The following is a 12,702-nucleotide window of genomic DNA, read 5'->3' as shown; positions in this document are numbered from 1 at the left end:
ACTGCTCTTCGGAATTTCGGATGAGGAAAGACAGTCCGTCAATGGTACAAGTGATTTTCATTCAAACAAGGCGACTGGAGAGTGAGGTCAAGATAAAAGGTCAAGATAAAAGGTCAAGATAAAGTTCAAGATAAAGGGACAATATAAAAAGTCAATATAAAAGGTCAAGATAAAAGGTCAATGTAATCCTTACTCGAATCCACAACATTCTAATTGCCCCAGTTGCCCAGTGTAGTGTAATTAACCTTAATGTTTGGCTCGGGAGTGAGGAGGATGAAGAATATGAAGAGTCAACAGCTTGAAGTATCAGAATTCGGTGTTGAGAATCGAAATGGATGTTGAGGACTATTTGATATGGTACTTGGGTAAATATACTACTATGGTAATCTAGGTCGGTAGAGGGGATTTCAAGATAGCTAGCTCTTCAGTCAACCAAAGCGGTAGATGATTCAATAGCTGTGATTAATGGCGTACTCTCGAAGGTTGTTTCACTGACTGACCACCACCGAAATAAGAAGCTCACCAAACTTCTCACTTCCTTCCTTCCTTCCCTCCCTCCCTCCTTGGCAAATGGGCGGGGGGAAGTTGGGAGGTGGCGAAGCTTGGATTTCTTCCAACTACTAGGTAACAATCAATGCGATAAGGTCTGGCTGTGGAGAAAGAGAGGGAGATGGAAAAGGGATTGAAGCATCTCATCTTGGTGTATATATACCTAGTACTGTTGGTTGGTGAACAACTTTGGAATTGCTTCAGAATTGATGCCGATATGGAAATTGATTCGATACCACTCGAATGCTTGATACTGACTCTACTCAATTACCAATCGTTCTAGTAACCAACTTCATACTCGGGCAAATGAGACCAAACGATCTTCCCTCTTCGGTCACTTTCACGGTCCGACTCGCTCGCACGATGAAACTTTATTAGAGGCAATCCACCTCCAATCAACACAACTTCTTCAAGACAAACGGACACTCCTGCTAATCTGCCATGAGGACCAACCAACTCCACCCACCTATCAATCAACCACTACCGCCATCTATCACAAGATGTAACAGAAGAGTATGACTGCGGAACATTCATTGCGTGGGTCTCTACCGACCTACCTAGTCAACTTGACCTCACTCATAACCACCTGGCAGCTAATTATCCTCCTGTTCATCCATCCATCTTCCCTACCATGTTTCATGTTTCAACCTCCCCTCCCTCCTCCCCGCCCCCCGGATGATTATCCTTTTACAACACAATCTTCATCATCCCATCCTTCACAGGTAAATGAGTCTCGATTCGGTAATAAATCACCATCACACAAGGATTCATAAATATAAGCTTAAATTCTTAAGCATATTTCCATCTTTTGACCAACATTTTTATCATTTTTAGGTAAACATATTCCGTAACATAACCAACAATCAACCCAAATAGCCACACTCACACTCACACTCACACTCACACGCAAGTAACCATTCACCAATTCTGAGATCCTCATTGCCAAGTGACTGATTCCCCGCCCTTCATCTATTAAACATGCACATACATAAGGTACACATTCATAAATCTTTCCCTCAAGATGGGGGTATTACTCAATCTTCTCCTGCAACAAATTTCTTTTCTTTCTTCTTCCATTTCCTCCATTTCCTCCATTTCCTCCATCTTCTTCTTCAGTACACACTGCGTGAAACAAACATACACCTATTTCATCATGCGTTTCAATCCGAGAGACGTCTTTGTGAATGGTACCATTACCGCAAATCTATTCGTTTCCTCATACATTGGTACCATCAGCACATTACAATTATCCAAAACGTTAAATGGTTCATACTCGCTCAATACGTTATCCGTCAACAATGTCACAAGAGATAATCCTTCGTGGTTGCATAAAGATCCTAAAAATGGTATCTTGTATTGTTTAAACGAAGGTTTAACTGTCAGTAATGGAAGTATCTCAAGCTTCACCATTGCTGATAATGGTACCTTGAGCTTATTGGGAAATGGTTTGACCATCAGTGGTCCGGTCAGTTCGGTTCTTTTCAATGAAGGAAGAACCATGGCGGCTGCTCATTAGTAGGTTTTATACTTTTATCTTTATTCAGATCTTTCTACGAAAGAGATCAATACATCATACTAACAGACAACAGCAATGGTGCCTCTCTCACCACCCACAACATCCAAGCAGATGGAACTCTCTCCCCCCTCCAAACCATCACCTTCACCATGCCCGGCCCGGGACCCGATCCCCTCAAGAGACAGCTAACCCCGCATCCTCACGAAGCCCTCCTGGACCCAACCGAGAAGTACATCGTCGTCCCAGATCTCGGCGCCGATCTCGTCCGCGTCTTCTCCATCGATCCCGCGACCGCTCTCCTAACAGAACTCACCCCCTACACGGCTCCTCCAGCGAGTGGTCCCCGTCATGGCGTCTTTCACGTGACGGATTGTGGTGATACTTACTTCTATCTGGTTTCGGAATTGGCGAACACGGTGTCGAGTTTTAAGGTGACTTATGGAGAGGGGTCTGAGGGATTGACTTTTACCAATATTGATAGTCATGGTATTTATGGTGATGAGAAGACACCTGAGGGCGCGGCAGCCGCGGAATGTCTTTTGACTGTAAGTTTCTTGAAGCTTTTATCAGCTTTTGTTCACAAAGCGATAAAAACACCATGTAAAATCCAGAGCACACACTAACATCCCCAGCCCGACGGAAAACACATCCTCACCTCCTCCCGCAACGCCACCATTCTCTCACTCCCCCAACCTCCCACGCACCCACTCAACTCCACCGCTCTCCCCTCCGACACCCTCCAAACGTGGAGTATCAACACCGCCTCCAATGGTACTTATGGCAGTCTCTCTTTCTCGCAACTCTTTCCCTCGGGCGGCATCTACCCGCGTCAAATGTCGATGAATAAAGCTGGGACGCTTGTAGCGGTCGCGTTGCAACAGAGCGCTAGAGTAGGGATTGTAAAGCGTGATGCGAAGACGGGATTATTTGGGGATTTTGTGGCGGATGTGCAAGTGGGTGTTTTTGAGGGGGTGGCAGGGTTGAATGGCCAGATCACGAGTGTGATTTGGGATGAGGTGGAGGAGATTTTTTAGGTTTGAGTTTGGAGTACTAGATGGTTGGGTGGAGATGGGTGGGGAGGGGTTAAGGAGGGAAATGGGAGTTAGATGATGTTCATACTGGTTTTTGAATATTCATCAATACTACTCCTAGTGAGGGGATGAAGAGAGAACAGAGGACCTTTATTCTTTTATCGATGATATCGTTTCATATCACATCACATCACATCACATTGCATCATACCAGCGACGAAACATCAACGAATAAACGAGGAGAGATACCCATTCATCCATGTACATACATACATTCAGTTTTCGAGCTATGAGTTTACCTAGATACATACATACCTACCTACATTCAAATTAGATTAGAATAGATGAATAATTAAATAAATCGTTGTATTATTTATTAGTTATTTTGAGTATAATAACTAACTAATTGTATAACTAGCTTGACTTGATATCTTGTTTTACTTTACTTTACTTTACTTTACTTCCTACATCTCTACTTACCGAGGCCGATAACAACCATTTTGCTAATATACCAAAAATAGAATTCTACTTAATACAAAAAAAAAATCTAAAATTTGTATGGTATATCCATACAAATCTTAGAAAAATAATTTGTACCATGCAGAGTACAATCTTATCACATATTATTATAAAAACTATTTATAATATATCTTTATTTTTTAAATAAAATAATAATAATAGTAATATTATTATATATCAGCTTATATTATAAAAATAGTTTTTTCTTTTTCTATACCTATTAAGTTTATGTAATCATTTTAATGTATATAATCTTAAAATAAATAAATATATAAAATGTAAATAAACAATTGAATCTATAAATATCTCAATTTAGATTATTCAAATTTATTCAAAAATGTAAGTATTTAATTGTATAAGCAATATTAAAATGATATCTGTTTTTGTTATAGTTAATTATAATAACTTTTATAATTCTATTTTAATTATCTTTCAAATTAGTTTTTCTTTATATTCCTCTTATGCTTTAGAGGATTTATTAGGTTTAATTCAATTTGAATCTCTTTTGATTAATAAAAATCGAATTATAAACTATTCTGTTTATTTTATATAACCCTTTATATATTCTTTAATTAATATTTATTAATTTTTTAATAATTAAAATATTATTTTATACATGTAGATTATCTTACTTTTCTCAAAAAAAAGATTTTATATAAAACAAAGTTTTGACACAATAATACTCTAAATAAATCCCTATATAATATCTGTATTATTGAAGTTTTAATTATTTAATTTTGATATAAATTCAATAATATAATAATAATTTTTATAATCTAATATCTTATTCCTTTTAGTGATATAATGAAATATCGATTTTATTAAAAGTACAAAAAAGGGAATAGTATTTTTGTAGTATGTATAAAGCTAGAAGAGTAGTTTAAAAACACTTATATTAATTACAAAAGATAGGATAGATATGAAATATACACTATATGAGATATAGATTCTAATAAATTTGTGATTCAATTAAAGATATTTAAAGTAATAATTAAAATATAATTTAAAAGATATATAATTTGTTTTATATTATGTTAATCTATTGATAACTATAAAAGATAAGCAATTAAGATTGATCTGAAATAATAGAATTGGATTTGAAAAAAGAGCTTATTATTAATATCTCGATTTTTATATATTTTATAATAATATTAATAATTCAAATAGATTTAATATTAATAAGCCTATTCATTTTCTATATCAGGTATAAGAAATGATTTATTTTTTTTTTTCTTTTTTGAATGTAATATAATATAACATAATTAATAAAAACAAAAAATTTAATTAATATATATTATAATTCAGAATCCTTTTTGTCAGGGTACGGGTAAAGACTTATATTGTATTATAAGAGTAAAAGGACTATGGAAGGAAGGGACTCTATTTATAAGAAGTAAGGTATACTAATTATAGAAGTCTTAGGTATAAAGACAACTAATGAATAGATAGTTAATACTGTAATAGTATTTTCTATTTAAGGTGATCGGTTTCTGATTATAATAATTATTTAAACTAAAAAACAAAATAATATCAAAATACTTTTATTTCTACTATTAGATTAAAATAAACTTTCCTAGGGATTATAGTAATTAAATATTAAAGCTTTTTTGATTTGCTTTAGCCTTGTTTTGAGAGAATAATATTTGTATTTGATATAATTAATAAAAGATTAGTAATTGATTTCTTGAATTCTATTCAAACAAACAGATTAGATTTGATTAGATTCGTTAAATGAAAAGCAATAATTATATTTTTTTAGTTATAAAGATTTTTAGTGAATTACTAAAAGACTAAGTAATATTTCTATTTGATTAAATAATAGAATCCGTTTTTATTATAACAATCGAGAAGTTTATTGAATTCTTATCATTCAATTTCTTTATTTATTTTGTTATTGTATTCAAAAACTCAGTTCTAGTTTTATTAAGATTTAGCTTTATTGATTATATTTTAATTAATTAATTCTAATAAATAATAGAGCAATTGTAATAAAGAATTATAGAATACTAAAAAAATCTTGAAGTTAGATAAAAGCTAAAGGAGATAGGCTTGTTTATAAACTTTTAGAATTTTATAGAAATTGTTCTATTTGTTATTATCTTTCTTTATAAATTAATTAATTTTCATATTCTGAGTATTAATTTATACTTTATTGCCCTCTTTATATAGAGAAGTATTAATATAAGTTTTATTAATATAGTCTTTATACCTTTAAATAGATTAAGTAGTAAGGGTTTTCAACTTCGTTAAGATTAAATCGAATTGATTTACAATTTCGTTAGTTTTTAGGAATTCATATTTTCTTTGATATAATAAGTTTGGAGATACAAGCGAAAAAGGTTTGATACTAAAATATAGATAAAATCCATAATTAATAAAGAATAGAAATATATTAATAATCTTTGAAATAATATTATTGAATATGAATTCTACAAGCGAAAGCTAATTATATTAATTATTCTAATAAAAGTTTATAAAGACTCAAAGATATTATTCTACTATAATATTGATTCTTTTTATTTAATTATTGAACTCAAAGTAAAATAAAGAAAATTATTTCAAAATAATTGATAAACATTTAGATAAATATTTCTAGAATTCTAAAACGAATTATAAGCTTTTATTAGATATAATATTGTTAGACATTTTATATAAATAATAAATCTTTTCAATAAATTAATTAATAAACTTCTTTATAAATAATTCTATAACTAATATAAAATAATATATTTTTGTTAAACAATAAATAATTGTAATAATATACTGATACTTTTTTCTATAGTATTTGCTAATTGATAATAGTATAATATAATCAATAAAGATATCAAATTAGAAGCGAAATAATATTAATAGAGGTTCAAGGAATCCGAATATTATAAGATGAAAGGTTTTGATTTAGAAATAGAGTTAATAGATTTATATAAAGGTTTCAATTTCCCTCAATATATTAGACTACTAATATATATAAAAAATAAAATTGATAATCTTAACTCAATTAGAATATCCTATAGATTTAATTAAATATATTCAGTAAATTATTTGTATATAAAGCTTAATAAAAAAAGGAATAAAAAAACAATTATAATAAAAGATTTTATTATTAATTAATCTATAGTTTTGAAAAGCAATTCAGAAGTTTTTTTGGATTAATAATAATTAATAACGAGTAATTGGGTTTTGAAGTATTTTATATATAATAATAATTAAATCGGATAATTTGTATATTTTGTTAATAAGATTATTAATCAGCTTTTTAATATCAGGAATGATTATATTTATAGAGGCTATAGTTAGATTGATATTATTATTTATTTATTGAATAAGATCCGTAAATATAATAATATTGAATACTTTTTTTGAAAGAATTGTTTATAAGTGGTTTTTGATTTGATTGTTATTAGGATTAATATAAATCAGATAATCTTTTGCTTTTCAATTCAATATATTAAGGCGAATTGTTTTATAATTGGATCGATATATAATACGAAAATTAAAACCAGATAGGAATTCAGTTTATCTTACTTATCTTTGATTCAGTATTTTTATTGATATAAAGTATTCTAGGTTTTTGTAATTAATAATAATCTCGAATAGTTTTTGAGTACTATATAATTTAGGTTTCTATTTTTCTAATGATTTGATAATAGCTAGTAATTTCTTATTATAAATCTTATAATTATATTTGACAATATTATATTTCGAAGAGAAATAGACTATTGAATATAAATAGCTCTTATTATTATACTGTAAGAATATATCACCTGTAATCTAATTTAAAGTATTTATTTTGATAATTATATAATAATAGTAATTAAATATTGTAAAAACTAAAGTAAAGGCAAAGATATATTTTAATATTTTGAAGGTATTTTTTTGATTAATAATCTAATTCCATATATTCTCTTTTTTCAATAAACAATTCAAAGGTTTTATGATTTTTGAAAAGTTTTAAATAAAATATTAATAAAAGTTGATAAACCTTAGGAAGTATTAAAGATCTTTCAATTTAATTAATAACTTTTATTTAAGGATAGTCTTAATCTTATTAGGATTTATTTCTATATTACTAAAAGTAATAATTAAACTAAAATACTTTATTCTCTTTGTTTTGAATTTGTATTTATTAATATCGATTTACAATCTAGTATTGATAAGCCTCTAAATAACTTCATAGATTTACTTTCAATAATTTATAATATTCTTAAAATAAATCAAGATATCATCTAAATATACTATATAGTTTTTATTTAAAAGATCGAAAAGAATATAATTAATATAGTTCTGAAATGAGATAAGAGTATTACAAAGACTAAAAAGCATTACTAGAGATTTGAACAAACTAAAACGAATTATAAAAGTAGTTTTCTATTTATAATTTTCTATAATTTATAATTTATTGAATGTAATAATAATATTCAACTTAATATAAATTTTAGTATAATATAAAATGTTAAAGGTTTCTTTAATTAATAGTAATAGATAACAATTCTTAATAATAATATTATTTAGTTTACAATAGTTTTAGCAAATTCGAATATCTCTTTTTAGCTTTATAACTAAAAGAAATAAAATAGTTAATCGAAAGTAGAACTTATAAATAAATCCTTTATTTAGATTATTATTGAGCTATTTATAAACAATTTAAAGCTTAGCTAGAGATATTGAATAGTCTTTATTATAAAATAATTCTTTTTCTAATATAATCTCGATTTTGTAATCCCAGGATTATTATAGTAAGAATTCATTTGCTAAAAAAAATAGGAAGCCAGAAAATAAGTTATAAAACTATAAAAGTAATTTATTCTAAATCTTTATTGTAATAAATATAGATTAATTAGTTTTTTCTATAAATTTATTAATATTACTATTTATAATATTGTAGTATAATTAAATAAAATCTTTTATAATCATTTGATATAATTTATAAGTTTTATTCAATTTATTTTATAATACTTTTATAATATATATATCTTTTTTATAGAATTAAATAAAACTATAAATTATAAGGAATTTTATATTCTTTATTTCTAATTATATACTTTATAAAATATTATTCAATTTATTTAAGAGTTTAGATATTATTGAAATACTCAATAATAGTAAAACATTTTAATTTTATAATAGTTTTATATAGATTTTAAAATTGGTAATGATTTTTGTTAAAACTGATTTCAAGACTAACTGGTTTAGGATTATTTTAGTATAAATCTCAATCTTATCATTTCCTTAATAGGTATAATAATAATTTGAGTTGGGTTATAATTAATAATTAATTTTAGAGTTTTTATAAGTAATCTTATCAATTAATATAAGGTTAGAAATAATAGATTCAAGAAGTATAAACTAATTATAAAACAATAATGAGGTAGCTTTGAAACTTTTATTAATAATTTCCTTTATAAAAACTTAATATAGATTCAGAATAGACTTTTTTAAAATAGATTTTCTAATAGATAGGTTTAGTTTAGGGTTAGGTGTAGTATTAATTAAGGTTAGTGTATAATTGGGGATAATAGTTGTAGTAAAATTGACTAAATAATAATATTTAGAATAATATATAGAAATGAACTTTAGAATTATTATTATTTAGTTAATAAAAGGGTTGTAATACTAAAACTATAGGAGTTTAAAAATTATAAAATCCTTTTCTGAGAGGTTTATAATATAGAATAGATCTATTTCTTAATAATTATTGATTTATATATCTAATAGAATATAATAAAATAAAATATTAAAGGGTTTTTTATTAATCAAAAATAGATAATAAATATAAAAAAGAAAATATATTAATATACAAAACTTAAAAACAACTTTTCGATTAATAAAATTATAATCTATAGCTTTATTATTAATAAGGCTAATAAGTAAAATAATTATATTAAGTATTAAAAAGATTTCCATTGAGATTTTAAAAGATTTATTATTTATTGATTTAAGATATAAAGGATTCCTAAATATAATTAATCTTTTAATCTATAAAGATAAAGTCCTTACAAAAAATCTCGATTTGCAATTGTAAACTGAAATTAATCTTTTAATATATTCAATAAAGGAATTAAATCTTCGCTTTTTTTCGAGTGAATAGAATCTTTAATATATTCTTTTAAATCAAGCTTTTGAATAGAGCTGGATAGGGTTGGAGAAATGTAATATAATGATATAATTGGAAAACAATTGGTAATTTGGAAAGAGATTTAGTATAAAGCGTTAGTAACTAAGGATCGATTAATAGGTGTAAATAAGTTCTGATATAAGGGATTAGCAATATTAATGTTTTGATAGGATCTAGAGCTTTGATATTAATTAATTATAGAGAAATAATTAATGTGAAAAGTATATCTTATATTAGTGTTAGTATTATACTTTATATTATTAATATATTTCTTTTCGTAATTGTTTTTGAAATGATTAGGCTTTTTATAATAAAGATAAAAACTAAGATTAATATATTACTTTCAAGTATAATAAGATTAAGGGTGTTGATTTTGGTAAGTAATATTTAATTATATAGAATCATTAAAGAAATCAGGTGTAAGGAAAATAATAATAATAATTTGCTTTTTGTTATAGGATCTCAATTAATTGTAATTGAAATTCGATTAATTATAATTAAAATTGATATTTTAATTTTTTTATTGATTATTAAGATAAGTTTTTTTCTTCAAATTATTATAAATATTTTGTTATTAGATTATCTATATATCAATATTAATAGCAAAAAGTTTATTAAAATAATTGATTAAAGTATTAATTAGTTCTTAAGAAACCTTAAATTTGAGATTAATGATTTATTGCTTTATGATTTTCTTATATTTAATAATAAGCTATTTGAACTTAATAATGAAATTATCAAATAGGGTTTTCTTTATTTTATATTTATTATAATCTATAATAATCTTATAGAAGAAATTGAGGGTTTAGTATTATTTGTTTAGTTTGTATTAAATGTTTGCTATAATATATTATTTAGGAGATTAGAGATCGGAATTATATGAATTGTTAATAATTATATCGAAATATATCTGATTATTTATATAAATAGGATTAAAGAATAAATTGGTAAGGAATATAATCTTTTAGAATTCTGATTTGTTTTTGTAGTTTGTAGTTAAATAATAATTGATTATACTATAAAACGCTATATATTGGTTTTAATGCTTTATAATATTTTATTTATTATTACTAAATTTCTTAGGAGTAATAAAATATTTTCAACAAAATAGAGCTTACAGATTATTGTGAATAGTAATCTTTAATATTTTAATTGTATCTTTTAATTCAATGATTTTGGATTAAGTATTAGCAATTTGAGTTTATATATCGGCGGCTTAAGTTTGTAATAAACTTATAATCAATTTGATCAATTCGAATATAGCTTGAGCAATTACAAAATATATAGTATTCGGATTATTAAACAAATCTATAAACAGGAAGATATTAGTTTCGGTGGAGTTGAGAATATAATTCAAGAAATGGAATTATAGGGATAGATTAAATACAGATACTGAGTCAGCCATTTTCGAATACTCTTATAATTGTAAAACAATCTTATAGAATTCCTAAATAATAATAGTTAAAGTATATAGTGAATTAGTAATAAATACAATCAATATAATCGAAATAAACTTCAATAAAATTCAATTGAAATAAAGCTATAATAACTTCTATATAAATAGTACAAACTGTTAGAGTACAGATAAAGACTTATATTATACTATAAGAGTAAAAGGATTATGAAAAAAAGGGACTCTACTTATAAAAAGTAAGATACACTAATTGTAGAAGTCTTAGATACAAAGACAACTAATGAACAAGTAGTTAACGCCATGACACTTTTGTTATTTTATAATTATATATTTCAAATATTATATATTCAAATAAAGTATTTATTGTATAAAAGAAAAATAAAAGAAATAATAATAAAATAGCTTTATAATTCTAAAAAATGAATATACCAGATTTCATTTTATTTACTACTATTATTCCTTATTAGTTTTTTTATTAATCAATCTTTTATAAAATCTACTTTTTTTAAAAGAATTATTTCGAAACCTAATATATTACAATATATACAGAATTGGTAATATATTAGTAATCTTTATTAAATTACTTTAAAATAAGAATTAAGAAAGCTCTAATTTATCAAAAAGGGAGGATTTAATATTAATAGATAGAATTATAGCATCAAGAATACTTTTTAATTTGATTAGTTTACTATTTAATATATAACTTAGAATATATAATTTACTAATAATATCAATGTAAATATTAATACAGGATTTAATATTTGATTATTGTTTTAAGTTTCTTTATATATATACTTAGAGGAATAATTGATTATTTGAGTATTATTGTCTTTAAATATAATCTTTTATATTAATTCAGTTTTAATTCTCTTTTTTAATTACTTATCTATTAATTCAAGCTTAATTTTGGAATCATTAATAAACTCCCTTTTAACTAAAGATTTAAAGAAAAACTTGGATTTCGATATTATTCTTTTAAAACTACCCAGCTCGAATTTGATTGAAATCCTAGGATTATTCGATTATCAATATATATAAATATTTTTATTAATTTTTTATATAATATAATTTATAATATTCTATTTTATAAGAAAAAATATTAAATATATATCCCCTTTCCCCTTAAAAATATTTTTAGTTTTCAATAAATTATATAATATATTAATATTTTGGAATATATTATCTATAAGTATTTTATATTCTATTATAATTGATAATAAATCCTTAAATTGAATTTTTTTAATATTTTCAATAAAATACTTATATTTAAAATTGTTTATAGAATCTATTTAATAGTTATCCTTAATAAGTAATAGAATAACCTTATTTTGAAACTAAATATATGGATTTTTAAATAAATAATTATCAAATAGTAATATAAATTCTTTTGTATATTGATTAGTTTATATATAATCAATTCTAATAAAAATATTATATATAAAAAATAAATTGAAGCAAAATTTAGAGAATAAAATATATTAATTAAAATCTATTTAAGAAGAGTTTTGAGATTATTCTTTAAAATATATATATTAAAATAAAAATAAGTAATTTTAGTTAA

General features: G+C 24.9%; 1 protein-coding gene across 1 annotated transcript; it reads left to right on the top strand.

Moving 5' to 3' along the window:
- Positions 1-1,570: 1,570 nt before the first annotated feature.
- On the top strand, positions 1,571-3,099 carry Bfra_005900 (putative 3-carboxymuconate cyclase protein; the record flags this gene model as incomplete). The annotated part of the gene is made up of 3 exons (XM_037336275.1): positions 1,571-2,064; positions 2,139-2,610; positions 2,698-3,099. 3 exons carry the CDS (start codon positions 1,571-1,573, stop codon positions 3,097-3,099), a joined length of 1,368 nt encoding a protein of 455 aa, XP_037191485.1.
- Positions 3,100-12,702: the final 9,603 nt, after the last annotated feature.

Source organism: Botrytis fragariae, assembly GCF_013461495.1.
Source record: "Botrytis fragariae strain BVB16 chromosome Unknown tig00000075, whole genome shotgun sequence".
Lineage (NCBI taxonomy): Eukaryota > Fungi > Ascomycota > Leotiomycetes > Helotiales > Sclerotiniaceae > Botrytis > Botrytis fragariae.
Note: the sequence above shows the minus strand (reverse complement) of the source record. Positions and strands in the feature narration are given on the sequence as shown.